The sequence below is a fragment of the Oryza brachyantha genome, chromosome 1 (assembly GCF_000231095.2).
Source record: "Oryza brachyantha chromosome 1, ObraRS2, whole genome shotgun sequence".
NCBI classification, from domain to species: Eukaryota; Viridiplantae; Streptophyta; class Magnoliopsida; order Poales; family Poaceae; genus Oryza; species Oryza brachyantha.
The window spans coordinates 23,479,524-23,502,532 of record NC_023163.2 but is presented as its reverse complement, the minus strand read 5'-3'; the positions used below and the strand labels follow the sequence as shown (position 1 = coordinate 23,502,532).

The 23,009-nt window shown below is 37.5% G+C and overlaps 1 protein-coding gene across 1 annotated transcript; it reads right to left on the bottom strand.

Moving 5' to 3' along the window:
* Positions 1–19,718: 19,718 nt before the first annotated feature.
* LOC102710636 (protein IQ-DOMAIN 14-like) lies at positions 19,719–23,009 on the bottom strand. The gene is made up of 5 exons (XM_040527221.1): positions 22,759–23,009; positions 22,229–22,625; positions 21,535–21,872; positions 20,767–20,940; positions 19,719–20,656 (listed from the first exon to the last, which is right to left on the bottom strand). The coding sequence occupies exons 3-5, from the start codon at positions 21,853–21,855 to the stop codon at positions 19,982–19,984; spliced, it is 1,170 nt and encodes a 389-aa protein (XP_040383155.1). The 5' UTR covers positions 21,856–21,872; positions 22,229–22,625; positions 22,759–23,009; the 3' UTR covers positions 19,719–19,981.

Sequence of the window (23,009 nt, the reverse complement as noted above, 5' to 3'; positions counted from 1 at the left end):
AAAACTTCAATCATAAATATACAGAAAGACTAAAAGAACGACATTCCGTTCGGACGGGATTGTTAAATCACTTTGCTAATGACTTTGCCTCATGCACCGACGTCGGACTGCTGTTTACCCGTTTTTTAATTATCCCGTCCAACGGGATACTGTGCTCTAAATATATCTTTAAAAAACTTTAACAAAAAATGAATATTTTTATGCCGAGGTCCAATGTCTCGATGCCAAGACGATGGCACTGACAAACTTGACCCTCAGGACAGCTAAGTCATTGATATGGAGAAGAACGACATCAATAACATTGACACCGATGACCATTTAAAAAATAATTCTACAAAAAAAATCTATACATATGAAAAAATATATTTGCAAATAGGTCATCGGCACCAAATAGCACCAATGACCTATTTGCAAATATTTTTTTTCTTACGGATTAGTTCTTTTCTAGTACATCTTTTTACAAATAGACCCTCAGCACCAAAAGACATTGGCGTCATCCTTCTCCATCTCCGGCTATTAGGAGCAAGGGTCTCGACGCTAATGACCATGACACCAAAACGTTGAACCTCAAGGTCATTGGCACCAAGAAAAAGGTGCATTCTTTATTGAAGTTTTTTATGAGTCCAATTATAAATTAGTTTTTTGAAAGGGCTAAAATAGTTTTCTGAAACCGCCCCCAAATACAAATCCAACGAAACTGGAGAACCCATATAACAAAAGCATGTTATGATCTAGGGAAAATTATCATCGTTGAAGCATTTTCCTTTTAAAATAAATCTTTAACTATATCTCCATTTTTATCTTCTACGAGACATCATTTTCAACCAGGAATGGCAATGGGTTGGGTTTGGGGCGGAATTTATCAAAACCCACCCGTCGCAAAACTTGTGACGGTAAGCTAAATCCATACCCGTAAACATTTATGGGTGCAAAACTAAACTCATACTCATACCAACTAACTACCTGAAACATTGGATGACCATGCTATATTCCAAAATACAAAACTTATATTATTTACCTTTTAAAAAAATACAAGCATTTCTAACCCTATTTGTGTTACTGCGTGAGGCATAAATCACTTTATGATAAAATTTCCTATCATCTTGCCACCACCAACCCGCACACCCACATCAAGGGACACCGGATATTTTTATCAATATTAATCTGTACTAAAGTACATATATTTCTAAATATCTGGGATAATTGGCAGGTCACTCGCCTCTAGTGTAGTAGTTAGTGTCGTTTCACCTGTGCTCCTCATATAGTATTATCACCTATCAAAAATATTTATCGTTTTAGATAAAATTTAGTCAACCTTCTAAAATTTTAATAAATAATTTTGTGTTAAAATAAATTTATAGAATGTAATACGTGTATGATATATATATATAATATCATTTCTATTGTATTTAAACTAATCATTTTAAACATAATTAATAGTCGGAGTTTTAAAAATTTAACTAAATCTTCACGTAAACAATAAATATTTGTGACTTTACCATGATCCACACAAGAACCCGTTGGGTCGTGACACCACGAGCATCTCTACTACCGAATTCTGCGCAAAATCTCGAGCAGACAAACGTGCCACGTGGCGCACTGAGTGAGAGAGCTCGCAAATGCAGCGTACTGTTGCTGAAAAAAATGTAATAACGTCACACCCTGTCACTCACTGAGCCGAGGCAAGGGCCAAGGGAGGGCCAATACATGAACGTGCCCTGTGCAGGCCTCTTCACACACACGTGGCCTACACAGGCTTTTTTTCTTCCATACAACAAATCCTCCTCGTGATAATACCGTGGCTGTTTTGATCAGAGATTTTTTAGTACTTTATCACATTAAATATTTAGATATTAATTAAAAGTATTAAATATAAATTGATAACAAAACTAATTGTATAAATAAATGTTATTTCATTAGATAATTATGTTTGGGATAAGGGACTAAAGTTTAGCTCTTTGTCCCATCGAATGTTTGGATAGTTATTATAAATAGTAAACGTAGACTATTAATAAAACTCATCTATAATCTTGAATCAATTCACGAGACGAATCTATTGAGTCTAATTAATCTATAATTAGTGTATGTAATGCTACCGTCGATATGCTCTAATTATGGATTAATTAGGATTAAAAAATTCGTCTCACAGATTAGCTCTCATTTAAGAAATATTTCAAATTAGTGTCTAAACATTCGATATGAAATGGGCTAAAAAGTTTAGCCACATCTAAACAACCCCTAATTTATCCACGATCAGTAAATGTTTACTGTAGCATCACATTCACTAATGATAGATTAATTAGGCTCAATAGATTCGTCTCGCAAAATAGTTTAGCGTATATGATGTGTTATATTAATTGTCTATTAAAAAATTAGTATTCAAACCACATACAAACTACCGAATTTTATGCAAAAGCTCGATAAGACAAACATTGCACGTGGCGCTCTGAGTGAGAGAGCTCGACGAGGCAGTGCACTGTTGCTAAAAAAAATAACGTCACACCCGGTCACTCGCTGAGACGAGAGAGCTCCCCGAGTCAATGGCTAATAAATAAACGCGCCCTGTGCTGGCTGTGCATGCCTCTTCACACACACGTGGCCTGCACAGGCTTTTTCATTCCCTACGGCAAATCCTTGTATTTGATGTTTGAAGTTAATTAAAAGTATTAAATATAAATTAATAATAAAACTAATTATATAAATAAAGACTATTTTATTAGATAAAATTTTAAAACCTAATTAATTCATGATTAATAAATGTTTACTGTAGCATCACATTTGTTAATAATGGACTAATTAGGCTCAATAAATTTGTAATAGTCTAGAGTATAAGTTGGATTTTATTAATTATCTATATTTAATACTTCTAATGTTACATTCGATACGACGTAGACTAAAATAAGTTTAGATTATCCAGAAAGGCCCTATCATGGGTCTTGACGGTAGAGTAGGTTGCCAACGAGGCGGTCAGCTGGTCAACAACTTTTCACAGTAGTTTTTATTTACACAGAGGTAAAATAACTTCCAGATCACTCCCGAGCTTTCTTTTTAAATAGCCCACACTAAAAAAAATGCATCGTCTCCCTTCTTGAGTAAGCCTTCTCATCTTCTCTCTTATATAAACATACCGGATAGTCTTCACCCTTCTCGCTCTCAGAAAACAATCTCGCGATTGAAGCCATCTTCACCATCCCTCGCTCTCACCAAGTACTCTCTTGCTCTCACCAACTGTACATCCCGCCAGCGAAGCCGTCCAGCAATCATCCAATCATATCTATTCAGTGTTTTGCTCTTTGTGGCGATTCCCCGTCGAGAACGCCTCCGCTAGCAACAAGACAATACTTATAAGGCAAGTAAAGTATTGCTTCTTGCTGCTTTTAATTTAATCCCAATGCATGTGTATGCCAGCAATTAATTTTATTATATAGGTGATGTAATTTGATAATATGCACATGATTCGCTGATTCGGTGTTTGATAATTACAAATCTCACTATAAAATTTTACTAACCTACGGTAATAGCTGTTTGCCATCTGTCTTAAATATTCATTACGTAGCAAAAAAATGAGCCAAAAGGAAAATATAAAAATAAATAAATCAATAGTCAGGTGTTCGGGTCCCTATATTAATTTACTTCAAAACAAGATGAAATCAGCTTGAGCGATCTAATATTACAACTAAGAAATAACTATAGCTTACTCGGCTAACATGTATAATATGTTAGCTATAAACTTAGCTTCTATCTTTTTTATCTCACTTATGTGTTTTATGCATAAATTCTAGCTTTGCCATGAAAGCCAACTCCTTTTTTTTTTCTCTTCTAGAAAGTCAATGTTTTAATTTTTTCGCTATTGATTAAAACAATATTATCTGGAACTATATGTACATTAAATTTCAATAGGAAACTAAAATTGTAAACAATTATAAATGAAACAAAACCAGTTATATCTATCGGAATTTAATTTTATTCACACTGGTGCACCAAATTTAATTAGAAAACTAAATAAATAGGAATCAATTATAAATATAACAATACAAGCACTATCGATCAGGAAAAAAATATAATTTTTTTTGGGTTCTATCTGAATGCCAGTACCTATAAATATAGTAAATGGCTATAAAAATATTTTAAAATAACATTTATTAAATACATTATTTGAAAAATATCGTTAACCGCATGCATAATTAAGCATTATATCGATTGAGAAAAATGTTTATTTCGGACTTGTAATGTGTATAAAAAGTATGTACTTAAATTTAATACTTTTTATATGCAATTCATGTAACGTGGACTAACATATTTTCATTCTATTATCTGTAGTATTTATTTAATATGCTATCAAAAAGAAAACATAATCCAACATATATAATAGAGAAGAATGCAAAAAAAAGAAGACTAATAAGGTTACAAATAATAAGAGATAAGAAGCGAAAAAGAAAAGATAATATAAATATTACAGATAATAATATCAAGAAGTATAGGGTAGAAAAAGAAAATATTTCTAAAACTAAAAACTCCAGAAACATAAATTCAAATGCAGAAATAACAAGAGACAAAACATCAAAAAGAAAAGAACATCATAACATAAAACATATAGAAAGCATAGCCCCCCAAAAATGTCTATCTATAGGGCATACAAATTCATATCAACCATACTTCAATGGTATAATATACTTTACGCCAGAATATATTCAAAATTTAAAAGAATCATATGAAAACATATCATATGTAGGTATGCCGGAATATAAATGTAAAAATTGTAATGCTATATTTTGGTTTCTAGAAAGAAATAAGAGGCAAACAACAAAAAGAAAAAATCAAATTATATATTCAGACTGTTGCAAAAATGGTAAAATTAAAATACCATCGTTCAAAAAACCACCAACAATACTTGATAAATTAGTTAATAATAGAAAAGATAATTTATCAAAACATTTTATGCCAAAAATTAGACAATATAACAATCTATTCTCTTTTACTTCAATGGGTGGCCAAATAGATAAAAATATAAATAATGGTAATGGCCCATATATATTTCGTGTAAATGGACAAATACATCACCATATTTGATCTCTTTTGCCAAAGCCTGATAATATTCCAAAATATGCTGAACTATATATTTTTGATACTAAGAATGAAATTGAAAATAGAATACGAGCTCTACATAAAGAGGAAATGGAAAATATAGATATTAATCCTTATATAGCCGAGCAACTTAAAAAATGCTCGATGAACATAATCCATTAGTAAATATATTTCGCTATGCTCGCGATCTATTTGAAGAACATAAAGGTGTTGACTTTAATATTCAAATCGTTGGGGCAGTGAAAGGTGATCCAATACAATATGAAATGCCACATACAGAAGACTTAGCAATTTTAATAGTTGGAGAATTAAATTTAGAAAACTATAAGAGAGATATTATTGTTAAGAATAAAAATGACAGACTACAACGCATATCAATATTCCATCCAGCATACATGGCATTACAATATCCTTTATTATTTCCTTATGGAGAAAGAGGATTTCAACTTGGCATACCATATTACAATAATAATAATAATGATAATAATAATAGTAAACAAAACACAAATACAAGATCAACTGTTACATTGCATGAATACTATAAATATCATATGCATTATCGACTAGATCAACCAAATCCTTATTTATGCTATGGAAGATTGTCAAAACAAGCAATAGTTGATGCCCGTGCAATGGAAGATGAAGATAGATTAATATTTATTGATAGAAACCAAGATAAGTTGAGGGCTGAATATTTACAAGGAATATTTGATACCGTACAAACAGGTTTTACAGAAGGAAACCAAATAGGAAAAAAGATATTGTTACCATCAAGCCATGTTGGCTCTAAGCGATACATGATGCAAAACTATTATGATGGTATAGCAATATGTCGTGTATATGGACCTTCATATTTATTTTTAACATTTACATGCAACCCTAGATGGCCTGAAATTACAATGGTAATCCCAGAAGATGAGCAACCCAATGATAGGCATGATATTATAGTCCGAGTATTCCATGTGAAACTTGAACAACTGTTAGAAGATATACAATGAGGTTCAATATTTGGATCTATATCGGCCATTTTATATTCAATAGAATTTCAGAAAAGAGGTCTACCCCATGTACATATTTTAGTTTGGTTAGATAAAAAAATAAGTGAAATTACAATTGCAATGATAGATAAATGGATATCAGCCGAAATACCAGATCCTAGGGAAGATCCTTTAGGATATGTTCTCATATCTGAACATATGATGCATGGACCATGTGGAGAAAAAAAAATGAGCACCGCCCATGCATGAAAAAAGGAAAGTGTTCAAAGTTTTATCCTAAAGAATTCAATGATCAAACTAATTTTACCGAAAATGGATTTGCACAATATAAACGTAGACATAGTAATATTTATATACGTAGAGATAACCATAACTTGGACAATACATGGGTTGTTCCACATAATTTATTACTATTAAAAAATATCAATCTCATCTAAACGTTGAATTTGTTAATCAAAGTAGACTATTAAAATATTTATGTAAATATGTAACCAAAGGAGGAGGAGGAGATAAAGCTAAAATAATTTTCCAACGTATTAGAGAAGCAACAGATTATTCTGAAAATAAAAATATTACAGAAATAGATGAAATAGAAGAATATCTAGAATGTAGATATATTTGTGATCTGGATGCAATATGGAGATTATTAGGTTATGAGATACATCATCATTCGCCACCCGTTGAAAGACTACCAGTCCATCTTCCATTAATGAATATGGTTAAGGTAACTACAAATACAAAACTAGAAAATATTATAAAAAATCCAGATAACCAAATAACAATGCTTACAGAATGGTTTGTAACAAATCAATTATACAAAGAGGCAAGAAACTTAACATACTGTGAATTCCCAAGACTGTGAATTCCCAAGACAGTGGAGATGAGATAGGAAAGAGAAAAAATGGGTGAAACGACAATATGGTTTTAAAATAGGGCGCCTATATTATGTTAAACCTACTGAAGGAGAACGTTTCTATCTACGTATGCTATTGATGATAGTTAAAGGAGCAAAGAGCTACAAAGATATTAGAACATATAATGGTATTGCATATAAAACTTTTAAAGAAGCATGTGCAGCACGCGGACTATTACTCGACGATAATGAATGGTATAAAACATTCGACGAAGCAGCAAGTTGGGCCACATTTGCGATCTTTATTTATAATCATGGTGTTATATTGCAATTTACCAAATGAGATGAATTTTTTTGAAAAATATTGGCTGAAAATGGTAGACGATATAGAATTTGATTTAGTATCAAAATACCACCCAATTAGGTATAAGCCAACTAATACAGAATTACAGGATATTTTACTTGAAGAATTAGAAGATTTATTATCTAAAAATGGTATAAGTATAGACAAATTTAATCTTCCTAAGAGGACACAAAGATACAAATCAGATCTAACTAATAAACTTATTCAAGATGAATTAAATTATAATGCAAGTTATTTGGAGGATGAGGCTAATAAATTGTACTTACAATTAAATAATGACCAAAAAAAAGGCATTCCATCTTATAGTTAATAGTGTACTAAATAAAGAAAGCAATTTTTTCTTTTTATGTGGCTATGGAGGAACTGGTAAAACATTTTTATGGCATACTATCGTGTCATTTCTAAGAGCTAGAAGAAAAATTGTTCTAACGGTAGCATCATCTGGAGTTGCATCATTATTACTTCCAAATGGTCGAACAGCCCATTCAAGGTTTCGGATACCAGTTGATACAGATGAATTATCACTATGTGATATTAAACGTGGAACCAAATTAGCTAAGCTGTTAATACAAACTTCACTTATAATATGGGACGAAGCATTGATGACTAATCGTCAATGTTTCGAAGCTCTTGATAGATCACTAAAAGATGTATTATCAGAAAAATATAGTGATGCTATCAATAAACCATTTGGAGGAAAAGTAGTTGTGCTAGGAGGAGACCATAGACAAATCTTGCCTGTTATTGAAAATGGATCAAAAGCAGCAATTATCAATGCATCAATCATTAAATCATATCTTTGGGAAAATGTAAAAAAAATACCTATTTGAAAATATGCGATTAGGAAAAATGAAATCAGACAATTTAGAATACAAAGAAGTAAATGCCTTTTGTAATTGGATCTTAGATATAGGAAATGGTAATACATATATCAAAGAAAGCAGTAATGAAAATGAAGATCCAAATACAACCACTATTCAAATACCAGATGATTTACTTATAAAGACAACCGAAAACAAAATAGAAGAATTAGTTAGATTTACATTTCCAGATTTTAAGAACAATTTCTGTAACCCTGATTATTTGAAAGATAGAGCAATTCTAGCGACAACCAATGAGATCGTTGACGAAGTTAACAACTACATACTTACCTTAGTACAAATCTAGAGAAAGAGTACTATAGTGCTGATACACTATCTCAATGTACTCATACAACTAATGATGCTAATATATTATATCCTGTTGAATATTTAAATTCTTTGAATTCAAATAATTTTCCAACCCATGTACTAAAACTCAAAGTTGGAGCTCCTATAATGTTACTAAGAAATCTGAATCAAAATTTAGGATTGTGTAACGGAACAAGATTGATAATAACTAATTTAGGAGAGAATGTTATAGAAGGTATCATAATAACAGGAAATCATATTGGAGAACTGGCATATATACCTAGAATAAACTTAACAACTAGAGGCAACCAATGGCCACTTACTCTATGTCGACGGCAATTTCCAATAAAAGTATGCTATTCTATGACTATAAATAAAAGCCAGGGACAAACTTTTTGCAATGTTGGTTTATATCTTAAAAAATCAGTATTTACACATGGTCAATTATACGTTGCTATTTCGAGAGTCAGTAATATAAAAGGTTTAAAAATTTTAATAGAAAATGAAGATGGGACGTGTGGAACAAAGACAAAAAACATAGTTTATCAAGAAATTATACATACGTTCAATCCTTAGTTTATATATATGTACACGACTAATATTTTCCCTTGCCTTTTATTTTAGATGGATATTACTCCAGTTTCAGATCTTCGTCCAGGGCGATTGGACTATAAAATATGTGTTCGAATATCCAGAATGTGGGAATTTCGAGGAACTAATGAAGAAGACAACATCAAACACTTGGATTTGGTTCTAATTGATCAAAAGGTAATACTAGAGTTAACAATTGTGTATATGCAACAATTGAATTGTACAACACCCTAATCTGAATTTGTAAATCTGAACTAAAAATGTGATCTGTAATTTTTTTAATCTTTGATACTTGGCTTATGTAACATTAAAATTTTCAATCCAATGTAGGGAGATGCCATTTATGCTGAGATTCCACCCGATGCAATACCATCATTAAAGCCATATTTACATGAAGGAAAAACTATCTACAAGAACAAGATAACAGTCAACACTGCTAAACCTACTTATAGAGTTGTTGACAATGAATATATGGTCAGACTGAACAGAAGAACTTACATTGTTGAAGTCAAGGACCAACCGATGGATTTTCCTAAATACACTTTTTCCTTGGTGCCATTTGAGAAGCTGCATGATTTTACAGGCAGAAGTGATCGTTTCGTAGGTATTAAATCGAACTAATTTGATTGCACATAACTATTATATACCATCAATAATATGACAATCAAATTATTTATTTCTATCGCAGATATTATTGGAAAAATTACTGCAGTGTCAAATGCAGCAATGATATCTACAACGTCATCCGATTATAGGATGAGAAGATTAGTCAAACTACAGGATTTAAGGTAATCTACCCTAACATTAATTATTTGATTCTTGAATTAAGTTCAGTACGAACAGACAAAATTTACCTAATCTCAAGTTTTTACTATTACGATATTAATTATATCATGTAACATCTCTTCTCCATATATATATAATACAATTTGTTCCATTTTAAATACCAAATGTTTAATACTAGACTTTATTCTTTTTTCCAAAGGGGAAATACTGTTGACCTCTCGCTATCAGGAAAAAGAGCAACTGAGTTTGATGGAGAGACAATACTAGAAATTGGTCAAAATAACCATATAATAGCGATATTTGTTGGTACTTCAATGAAAATTCTAAGACAAACATACGAGTTTTTAAGTGGAACAGCAGCTTGCCGCTGGTATATTAATGAAAATGATATTCCTGAAATAAAGATATTCCAAAAAAGGTAAATAAAACTTTCTCTCACATATATCTCTTTTGATTTATAAAATATACAATTTCTAATATCTTACATATACAGTCTCCCACCACATGCTGACCCTGTTCAAAAGTTGTACCTGCAAAGTGATCAAGATATAGAAAAATCTATTGACCACAAAACAGTTGCAGAGTTGAAGAACATTGATCCTTTCATCCATAAGGTTAGATTTATATAAACAAATATGCTATTACATTCTTTCATTTGATTATGGCTTATACTTTTTTTTCCAAATATAAACATCTGTATAGGATAACAAATACCTGTGCTCTGTCATTATAATTGGAATTCAGCAAAAGAAAGGTTGGTGTTATCAAGGTTGTAAATTATGCAGCAGTAAAATGATATGGGATGGCACTATTTTACGGTGCAGAAGAGAAAAGTGTCCATGCAGGCAATATGAATACAAGTATGTAAATTCTTCCTTTGTGAATTATTTTAATAAGTGTTATTAATTAGAAACAACACTGACAAATAAATGTCGCTTTAAACAGGTATAAAATTCCATTCATTGGTAGTGATGGGACGGATAACCTTGAATTTATGTTCTTTGAAAAGAAAGGTACTGAGCTTATTGGTAAGACGCTGAACTTATGAGAAGGCAGTATGACATCAATGAAATGCCTCCAGAAATAAATGCATGGATGCGACATAAATTCACATTCATCGTGAAGGTTTTGCCAAATATAACTATCAATAGTGATGAACCTTCGTTTGAAGTACTGGCAATTAAAGAAAGATTTGGAGAACAGTCATTCGGTGAAAGCTTCAAAGCAGTTAAAAAATCTGTCTACGGGTTCAGCTTCAGTTACTGAAATAGATAATCTACCTCCACTGGTGCCTATATTGTCCAGCAAAATAGACCGTGAGGTAAAAATAATGCCTATTTTCGCTATACAATTCAGTTGGTGTTTAATATCATATAATGTATTCTTTCGTTTATATCTATAGTGCTCATCATCACACATAGAATCATCTCAGGATATTCAGAACATGGAAATTGAGCCATGCAATATTCCAAGCAAGAGAATTCATGAAGATCCAAAAAATGATAATCAGGTACACACATCCATATATTCCTGTGTTTGTATGCTGACAATAACATAAATAGTTTATATATTACAACCGTGCAACTGATTTTGGTTACTAAGAACAAACAGACATATCATATTACATATATTTTAACTAAAGCTCATTTGTCAGGGTCTGCTCTGCATTTTGATATCAATAAAGCCTTTGACCCATCTCAAGCCTAACATAGAATGCCATACCAATAAAATTCTAATTACAATTTTATCGCTACGTGCATCCACTTGCCTTACAGAAATAGAAAGGCAAATTAGTAATAATTATGAATTGCATAGTAAAAAAATAAAAGGTTGGACTGAGTGTATTGTTCATGATAAATAGTTGTAGCTACAAAATGTTAAAATAAATAGTTACGGATTCCGTCTTTGTTTATATAACACTCATGACAAACCGTGTAAAAAATTATCGATACGAATATATCATCAAGAAAGAGTATTGTAGCTTTATCAAAGTAAATGAACAAACAATAGTTCTCAAAATGACCATACATTTTGCTACAAAAGTCATTACTAATAGAAGTAATATCTTTTAGAAATGATAATTTTGCTAATAAAAGTAATATTATAATGTTAATCCTATCAATATTATTGCAGGATAACGAACCAGAAGAAGATGGTGATTACCATTTGATTCACACAAGGGGGGGAAAGAAACGCTCTGCTTGATAACTTAGATATTCAAGACTGGTTACTTTTGGTTTATGCATCATGCACTGTATCAGCTTTTGGTGTATATAAGAAGTTGCCATTATGTGGTTTATGCATCATGCACAGTATCAGCTTTTGGTGTATATGTAGAACTTGTTATTGTGTCGATGGAAAAAAAACAATACTATGGTCCTAAACAGTATATATATATATATATATATATATATATATATATATATATATATATATATATATATATATATATATATATATATATATATATATATATATATATAATGAACTGGTCCATCCATGTTATAGCGCGACAAAGCCGCGTGGTCTTTCTAGTATTATCTAAAATCTTAAAGCCGCTCCCGTTTTGAGGCTCCGTAGCGATTTCACTGGCGTGGCCGGCGACCACGACGCGTGTCCCCTGCCTGTTTCTGCCTTCGTGTGAGCTTGGTGCACGGTGCACCGTGTCACTGTACATGGGCCCGGCTCCGGTCTTGCCGGCAGGGCGCTCCTGGCAGTGCCCACGTGAGCTTTTTCTGGTTTCTAGAGCAGTAGCTTTTCCCCCAGCTATGTGATCTCTCTCCTGCTTCCTCGGTGGTGATCGTGGTAGTGGAATGGGTCTGACACTTTTGTGCTCTTTTGTTCTTGTGTCTTTGACTTGTGGGGTTATAGTGTGGTGGGCCAGGTTGTCGGTTGGATGGGTCTTCTAGGTTCGATGTGTTTTTCTTTCCCAATCTCATGTTCTAGCAATGCTACTGTTATTGGTTGTTTTTTATACTATGGGATCGTCCTTTGCGGGTCCCGCTTGTCAGCAAGTTATTTTTCATTCTCTTCTGTTTGCCCTGCCTGCTTTTATTGCTGCAACGTGCAACCCAGCCTATCGCGGCCGACGGGCGTGGTTTGGTGGGTTTCTTCATACTTGTTTTTTGTTTTGTCCATTCGCTGTTTTGTAGGGTCGGATGCTTTGGGTCCTGCCTGTCAGCCTGTACGTGTTGTTTCAGTTTGGGTTCCGGGCGATGGAGAGGCCCTCTTGCCACACTGTTTGTGGAATATTGTAGTATTTTTGACTTTTGCCTAGGGTGCGCTCTGCCTCTTTTGCTTTGTTGGGTGGTGAGCCGGTGATGGAGCCTAGCAGGATTTTTTGCTGTTACTAGCCTACTTACCTATTGTTTTGTTTGTTTCTTCCCTGTTTTGTGGGCTCAGGTGCTTTGGGCCATCTTTGTCAGCCTGTGTGTGCTATCCTGCTTGGGTCCTTGCCGGCGGACAGGCCGAGGTTGCAAGCCTTACCCCCAACGCTCATCGTAGAGGCGCTACCGACGACGACGAGGTCGAGAAGCTCTGGTGTGGGTGTGTGTCGTGTATCGTGTGCTCACCATAAATTGCTCGAGCTCGCAGCCATTTTTCCCAGCGGCGGCGAGGCTAGGGTGCTTGGCGATGACGCCCTGCGACTGCTCGAACTGCACGTCAGTATGGGGGAGCTGGTCGACCAGGGTGGTGATGAACAGGCACGCCACATGCGCCGACAGCAGCTGCTCGTGCAGTGGGTGCCCTAGTATCTCCGTCTTGCACCACGCCCCGTCCGCCTCCTCGGCACTGCCCATCGCGGCCGTCGCGTCCTCGCGCGCCTTCCTCCATCCATTGCTACACCCTAGCCGTCACCATCAACCCCACCCGCTGTACCCGCTGTCGTCGCCTCCACCGCGTCGTCCGTACCAAGCGCCGGCATGGACATCTCGTGCAGGAGGTGGCCATGGAGTTTGTTTCTGGGTCCAACGGCGTCCCTTGAGGTCTCGACCATGCCCCTAGATCCAGGTGATGCTCCGGTCACTATCGTCACTCTCTTGCGCGTGCTCGTGCTCGTCAGTCTATGGACCAATGGCTCCGGTTGGGACAAATCCTCGTCGATGGTCACGTCCGAGCGGTTTTCCCTTCCGCATAAAAAAGTTCCAATCTTTGCCAAGATTTTCGCTGATCTGGAGAGGATTTGACTGGGTTTTGCGGCATGTTCGTCCATATCCGCAGAGTTCTTGGTTGTTTTTATGGGGTTTTTGATGGATTGTTTCCTCTGTGTTGTTTGCAAAGATGGGTCCCCTCACAAGATCCTTCGGGTCCACAGCAGTACAACACTACCATCTTTCTTTGTTCTTTTGCTCGGTACAAAATGTTTACATGATGTTTGGGGCCAAGAAAATAATTTTGGTCATACAGGTACAATAATTTGTTACGAAATAACTTGCCATATGATCCTCTCCACGACTCCACCTACCCTTTTACTTCTGAAGTAATGTCTTGATTAGGGCCACTCGATGAAATTCCTGCCAAAAAAATTGTGATAAAATATTGTAGAGGAGAAAGGGATTGATTTTGGAAAGTTAAGAATAGGGATTTTCATTTTTTGTTGGAAGATTTCACTAATTTGTAGGTGCTGACCATCTATAGTAAGTTCATCCCTTACAACACTGATATGCTGTTAAATGATGGTTTACTCCTAATGGTTCTGTCTTTATTCCATTAAACATTCTGTTTGCTGTCTAAAAGCTATAAGCATTCTGTTTGTTGTCTAGAAGCTAAAGCACGTGGATGATCATAGAGGAAGGGAAGGAGGGATGCCATTTCGAGGTAAATACTCACTAATTTTGCTATTTTCATCTTCTTTATATAACAAGAATGAAAAAATATGCTAACGACGGCAATAAGGCAATAGAAGGTGAGGTTGATGTTCTGAGCGTCGGTTACAGAAGTTTGGATTTATTTCAGTTATTTTCATGCTCTCTTCTGTCCTATAGGCTGATAGGGTGATGATAGGAAACTTCCAGGTTAATGCTTCAAGCTGTCAGAATGGGCAGATCAATGGTACTTGATGTATTTCTGTTGTAATCTTAGCTTGCCATTTTACCATGAGGTCCATGTATTTCTTTTTGATTTGTACCATGATTTAAAGAAATTGGGCAATAGAAAAAATCTGTACGAAATAATGGAAAAACCAAAGATTTAATGTTGTATTGGATATTGAATTAGACTTTATTTAAACCTAACTCAATGATAAGATTGGTGTTTCGGTACAAACTGGTATTATTTTCATTGGGTTGCTAGGTTATCGATGGAATCCTATTTGATCAGATTTGTGTTTTTCTGTATAGAAACATTTTTGAACAAAGAAAATGTGTACGACGAAAAATATCGAATTGCAATTAATGATATGTTCATCTTCACTACAGTGCATTAACATGCTAATAGGGTATTTGTGAAAATGCCACCCAACAGTACAATCGCTTATGCTCTTTAATGATGCTGAGTATTTATTAAAGGTATGCCAACTTTATGCGGTCCTAATGCTGCTTTGCAAATCCTAAAAAAGTGCTATTTCAACGGGCACTACTGGTTAATTACCTATCAGTCTGATTTATAGTGCCTTCAATATTAGCTTATGCATGTCTTTACAGAAGATGGTTTCCCATCTCAATCTGTGTGTGCAGAAATTGATGCTAAATCCCAGTGGTGTATATGTTAGTTTGAAGTAGCTATTCATTTAACAATATTTTAGCAGTTGAAAGAGTTAGCAACTGCTCCAGCTTGTGAGTGGATTCTTTTTCTCACAGCGCCTGTTATATCAATTTATTAATACGTCAATGATTTTTTTCAATCAAAGCTGGTTAATGTCAATAAGATTCAAATCAGTGTAGTTAATAAAGAAACTATAACCATAGGGGGAGAGAACCAACCAGGCAATCGTTGTTACTGGTGGGGTCTTCGAATTTCATGTTGTGATTGTACTCTTTTTATTTGAGCATCAACAGATCATGACAAGGTTAATCAAGAGTTTGTGCATAACAGACAGTTGCAAAACAAGTGAACAATTTAAGAATTACCTGCAAGGAAGTTTAACAGTACAAACAAACCTTTTGGCCTCTTTGATTAACTTCGTATTTCAATGATATTGTAGGCTTATACTCAGCAACTTTAGGACATCAGGTTGAAGCTGGCTCAGATGGATCAGGGTCTCCAGCGTGCTCGCTCCTTGGTGTCTTTTATAATCTTTTGTGCCCTAACTAACTAATGATAATATTTGGACCATTTGCAACGTAGCTGAGCTTTTAGTTGGATTTGTTCAGTAACTTGCCTGGAGGAGCACCAGGTGGAAACATCAGCACATGTGTACTTCATAAGGTAATTCCCGGTACACTACATACAACGTTGCTCATGGACAATAATGAAGTCAAAATTCAGATTTAGCCTGCAGAAGGTGATTTAATCATCATGCTTCTTCTCAAGTTGACAAACGACCGTTCATAACCTAACAAATGCATTTAAACAGTTTGTGGCAGTCAATATGTTGTGACTAATCTATCTTCCACTTCTAGAAGCCTAATGACCTATAAGCAATCGTCCATAGCCTGTCAACTACATAATAAAGGACCAATTATTAACTAATAGCTATGTATGACAATCTGTCATGTTTACCTCTGCTGCTATGAAAAGTGTACTCCTTTGAATCACTATGCATGGACATGTCTATTGTGCAAGCAACACATTAACAATCTATCATGTTTACCTCTGCTGCATATTTACCTCTTCGACACATTAACAAAGTTGTGTTGTAGCCTAATTCACCCAACTCTATGCAAGTGGCGCGCCAAGGTGCACCCCAGGCTCTATACTGTTAAGCTATTGGCAGCTCAGCTAGAAGGTCAGTTGCCCTGGTAAAATAGGTCATTCAGTTTTGCAACATTGATAATTGTATTGCATCATTATTTAGATTTAAAGAATTCTGCTTGATTTGTGTTGTGATGACCCTTATTCATTTTAACGTAGGCCTATATTAGGAATAATTCAGTGTTCGAGAGAAATCAATCTTCCTTCTCGTCTAAAGTCTTCAAGACCGCCGGGAATTGAGGCTTCTGCGGCATTTCCCGCTAGCGTGTAGCTTGCAGCGTGCCGACGCGTGTTCCCTACCTTCTTTGGCTTTTCGTGCTCTAGGCGCACGGTGGGCCTACTTCGTTCGTTCTATGCCTCCTCCTGTGCATCTTCCTCTATGGGTGTTGTCTGTTGTGTCGCCTCGTGCTGGGTTGCTTCTATTTTCTGCCGTTGCGTTTTGCTGCGGGCCTACTGTTTACCATGTACTGTTTGACAGTCTTCTGTTTTTCTTTCTCTATGTTGTGTATGTTCGTTCCATACTTTTATGGGTCTTACCTGACTGCCATGTGGGTCATGGGGCTGCTGTGTTTTTGTTTGTGCCTGCCATGGAACCATATAAATATTGGTCCAATTTATACTTTCCGGACAAGCTTTTGAACTGAGAGAAGTTGATGCAAGCGCGTAAAAAATATATGTTTTTATTCAATATATGTACTCAAATGAAAGGTTGAAAGCTATGTTGTACTGCTATCAATATTACATTTTGATATGCAAATATTGTTCGCAAACTAAATATCTTTCTAAATGTTGATTAATACATAAAATATTCCTAACTAAGAAAAGTGATATTTTTATTATCTTAATTGCAGGTGGGTTGGCAGGGCGCGCGTTGCGCGCCGTCCACTTTAGTAGAGAAAAAAGACATGTACTTTGCAGTACCTACGTCCAAAAACATATCTATTATAATGTTATGGATAAAAAAAACTATAATGTCCTTAGTGAATAAAAGTTGATTTAGGGTGGGGAGGGGTAGAGGTAAAACATGAAAAATTCTACATAAAAAATGGTTGATAAGATAAGTAGTACTTCCTTCATTTCAATTTAATTGTATTTGTTAATTTCCATGTGCAATGTTGGATCATTTGTATTTAAAATATTTGTCAATAATTTTAAAAATAGTTACATATAAAGTACTATTGTTATTTTATCTCTACTAACAATAAAATATTAATAATATTTTTTAAATAAGACAGACATTTAAACACAACCAACAAACAATGTAAAAGTACACTCGATGGAGGGGGTGCTATAAATACTATAAAATAATTATATTATTGTTTAATATATTTATATTTTAAAAAGAAAGTAGTTGTACTGCATAAAATTAAACAATGCTCCTTCTTGTTGGAGCACTTTTTCCATGATACGACTAACATAAGTACATAACCACTCCATTGCTCACAAAGTTACGCAATTCCTGTACACAGGTCAAGTGGCAAATACATTAATGCGACTGGTGAGTACTCCCTGTTATGAAATGCACTATCTTCTTATCCTAATATAAGAGATTTTGATATTTTGAGATTATAAATTCTCTTAGATACAGTAGATAGGACAGTTATCCAAATTTATAATAGAATATGTCTACTCATACTCATACACTATGTTTGTCCCAAAACAACTTTATTTTTCACTCGTCACATACCCTCCACTTGATCAAATCTTGGTACAACTCTCATATTTTATCTATTCTCAATGTATTTATTACTTTCTCTCATAAACTTACAATATAATAATTACTTAAAAATAAACTTATTTTAAAGCAAACTAGAATGACTAAATATGATCTTCTTTTGAGATGGAGGTAGTACTGACATGTACCACTCCCTCTGCTATTAAAAGAAAAGAACTAAGAGTATATTCGATTAGGAGTAATTTTAATCTAGAGGAATAGAAAATGTGGACGAATAGGAATACATTACCATGTTGATCCATAGAAATTTTTTAAGATATTTCAGTAGATGAAACCCTTTATATTTCCTTTATATATTTCCTCTCTACAACTTGTATGAAAATTTTTTTTCATTGATTTATTTATTTCTATAAACCGAATGTTTTTTAAAAAATCCAATCCTTACTAATCTAATTTTCTCTATGTTTCCTCCAAATAGACCCTAAAATACTCTCTAATTTATCAAGTCTTAACAGAATTGTTTCTTAATTAATCTATCTACTTCCATTATATATTTCCTATTTTCACAAATTTCAATGTAATGATTACTTAAAATAATTTTATTTTAAACAAAAATACAAGCATAATCTTAGAACGGAGGGGTATATTACACTTCACTGGCCAGTGACTGTTCCAAGGGTCTTCCAAACGTTCAGACCAAGGTGCGAAACCGACGTGACAACGGTCCTGACTGAGGGTCAATCCTATGGTAACCCCACCCAACCTAGGAATGCCTGTTTCACTTCCTTGACAGAGCCAAGTCGATAACAATGCCGGATCATGAGACAGAAAATAGACTCATGCTTCACATCAATCGCTAGCTTCGGGTCTAGCCAATCCGAAGGACAATATAGCACGCAATTACAGATTTTGTCTTCAATGCGGCAGTACAAGAACTTCACGGCTGACAGGACTAGAGAATTATTTCATTTCTTGGCAGAATTTCTTTTTTTTTTCCCGGAAGTAGATAATCGTTCTGTACTGCAACCTTCGTCCCATAATAACTTTATTTTTTAATTTATGTTTAATATTTAACCATTCATTTTATTTAAAAAATTTATACAGAACTTTAAAAAATTAGTCAACATAAAGTATTATTTATGTTTTGCCATGTAGTAACAACAAAAATATTAATCACAATTTCCTTAAAATAAGACGAAAAGAATTAAAAAATAAATTTGATATGGGACGGAGATAGTACCAAGTATCTTATGAATATTTTTATGAAGAACACTAAGCAATCAGGTAGTAGAATTTTCTTAGACAAAGAAACAAGTAGAAAAAATTAAATAGATATGATTGTGTTTAGCTGAAACGAGGATGTACTCTAGGTAAACACCTTTTTTGCGAGGAATAAGTTGTATATTATGAGTACAATTTCTGAATGAGGTCGTTGTGTTTTGAGATTTGTGACATCCTATGCCATAAAACATCTAATGATTCAAACTTGTGACATTACTTATGCCCTGGACCTAATAAGCACTTTGGACAGTATGTACAAAATTCTGGAGACTCTAGATTTAAGCGCAAGAGTAACATGCATCCACGGCAAATCAGTCTTGCATCTGGTCACCACATTCTGTCCAGGTAGTAATCTCTGGCCGCCTCGTCGCTGAGCTCCCCGGAGTAGTCAGGGCGGGAGTCTTCGGAGCACTCGAAGCAGAAGCCGCTGTCCTGCGTCGTCCGTGAGCACGACCTCCTCGGCCCGGCACGTGTCAGGCTCGCCCTCGCCGGCGCCTCGGCGCCCTGCCGCTGCCTGGGCGCGCTCTGGCACCGCGTCCGCGCCGCGGACGAGACCGTGCCGGCCATGTAGCGCGGGCTGACGAGCGCACCGTCCCGGTGCGAGAGCCGCCGCGCCATGCCGTCGACGCTCTTGGCGGGCGAGCTGCCGTACGGCGGGGCGCCGAGGCGGGGTGTGTTGTGCGCCGTCTTGGCGTGCCGGGAGTCGGGCTCGCGCTGGTGGTGGCTCCTTTGGATCGACAGGCGCGGGGGCTGCTTGATGGACATCGACGAGGAGCGCGACAACGGCGGCGGGGTGGGCGCCTGGGCGAGGGCGAGGCAGTCAGACGAGTGATCGCGGGAGTGCCGGCTGGTTATCCGGGACGACCGAGAACGGAGGTGGCACGTGTCCATCTCGACGATCCGCGGGCTTCGCTCGTAGTTGGAGTCCGCGCTGTCGGAGAGCCTCCGCCGGTGCCCCGGCGCCGTCGGCTTCAACCGGGTTTCCTCCACAGAGACCCTTTCCTACAAGTATAGCAATAAAACGGCCCAAACGAAACAATCAAATTCATCGGCAAGATCGATTAATTGCACGACCATCGTCGTATTCGCCGTCGTAATGCGAAGTGTCTCACCTGCTCCATGGATTTCCGGTAGGAAGCTCGCGTGGCGGCGCGGGAAGAGGCTTGCAGCCGCATGAGCGCCTGCAGCCTGTGCAGGGTCGTGGCAGCTTGCTTCCTCACAAGGTAGCCACGGACGAGAGCTTGCAGCTTGACGAGTGACTTGAGAGCGCGAAGGGCTTTCCTAGCCTGCGGTGTAAGGTTCAAAATCAAACAAACCTATTTTTTCAGTAAACAGCTTGCATTAAAGAATCGTGGTTTAGGTGACGAGGCTTATGTCACGCTGCGTAATTAACTGCTCTGACAGTAAACAGGGACTTTATTATAGGCAGAAGTCATCGCTAATGCAGAGTAAACAATTGCGTAGCCGATCAACGTGCAGATTTTGTATGCAGAGCAAGAGAACTGCTCCAGTAGTCTACAAGTAGCCCATTGCTAACTACTGTCAATTATGGAGTGTGAGCGTGACATCATACACAGGCATACAGCAATGCCTAGCCTACTTACATATAGCCAAATAGAGTAACAAAAAAGAAGTTGAAGAATCTAACAAAAATACGGTGCAACTGTGCAAGCAGTGTACAACTGCGGACTGACCAGAACTTCACAGAAAAAAAAACGATAGATCTACACCATCGCAACTAACTTCTACTGTGCATTAGAACACTCTCTTTTTCTATCGAGAAAAAGAAAAAAATAAGAAAACTGAGCAGAGAAAAGAAGAAACCATATGAACAGCTCAAGTTAGAAGAACAAAATCAGACATTCAGTATACGAGCATACCAGGTAGCCCCTGTAAGCTTTCTGAATCACGATGGCGGCCTTCTCCCGCCAAGCTCTGGCATTTTCCACCTCGCCGCAATGGCACGGCCGCCTCACCTCTGAAGGCTCTGCTGCTACCGCGGCGACGGCGGCGGCGGCGGCGGCCTCCGGTGGCCGCCTGCCGCTGTCAACCCCGCTCTTCCTGTGCTTTGCAAAGCTCCACCTCCTCTTCTCCTTGTCCGCCCCGGCTCCGTCGCTCAAAGCGTGGCTCTCCTTGAGGCCTTTGTGTGCTTCCTTCCGGCCTGTCAGTAACTTCTTGAGCCATCTCATAACACGACCCATGCCGCTATGATTCTCCTCTGCCAACAAGATCGATTGCGAGAAAATGATTAAAGACCGCGTTGGCTAGACGGAAACGACACAAACGTTGCAGAGGGGGAGAGTGGTGCTGTGGTGGTCAGAACAGGCAAATGTGAAAAAAGAGCTTTTGGGACAAGCAAAGGAGAAGCAGCCTAGAGCAAGAAACGCTGCATAAAGCTTTTTGCTTGCCGTGGCTTCCGGCAGAAAAGGAATGGCGAATTCTAAGTGTAATCCAGGAGAGATGATAGCCGAAAAGTAAACGAAATCCAAAACGCGACAATCGGAAAGGCGCGGGATTAAAGCAAGAGACTTTGCATGACAGGCAGCATGCAGCGCAAAAGCAGCAGGAAATTACAGGCTCCAGTGCAGGAAAACGGCGAAGTTTACGGCGACGACCGGAGGAGGAACTCTCGCAGAAAACTCTGCTGCGCCTCTCTGCATGCAGCGATCAGTCTCCAACCGCCAAAATTCCACACTAGCGGCGGCGGCGATAGGGCGGACGCGCAGGCGAGGGATTAGGCCGGCCAAACTGACGCGTGGGTCGCAGAGGCCGCCGGCGCACCAGCCCGTGAAAGATTCCCCCTGCTTGCAGCGCGCTCCCGGCCGGGTCCCGGCCCCAAGAATCACACCGAGCGGGAAGGCAACAAACGCGCTCGCCAAGGAGACCAACTCATAGCCCGCCGATTACCAGCTAGCGTACAACGCCGCCGCCACTCCAGGACGAAGCGCCGCGCCCCCACTAGCTTTCCCCCCTGCACGAGTAAACACGATCACTGCAAGAAACAACAAGCTGCAGGCAGCCGCAGAGGCAAGTAGCTAGTACTACGACACGGCAGCCATCGGATCCCCGCAAGGGATCAAGATCGGGGGGATATGCCTTTGTACCGGCGGGCTCGTACGGGCAGGGCGGCGCCGGCGCCTTCGTGCGCGGGGCCGGGCGCGCGCTCAGCTTTACGCCGGCGCCGAGCGAAGCTAGCAGTCGAGCACGTCGCCGACGCTGACACGGCTCAGCCCGGGCTTCTACTACTATTTCTACGCCGTGCAGTGGCTGGCCCCATGTCTGCCTGAAACTCTCTGATCAACAAGCTGCACGGCACAGGGGAAGTCTTCTCCGCTAGGAGTACTCCAGGGCTCAA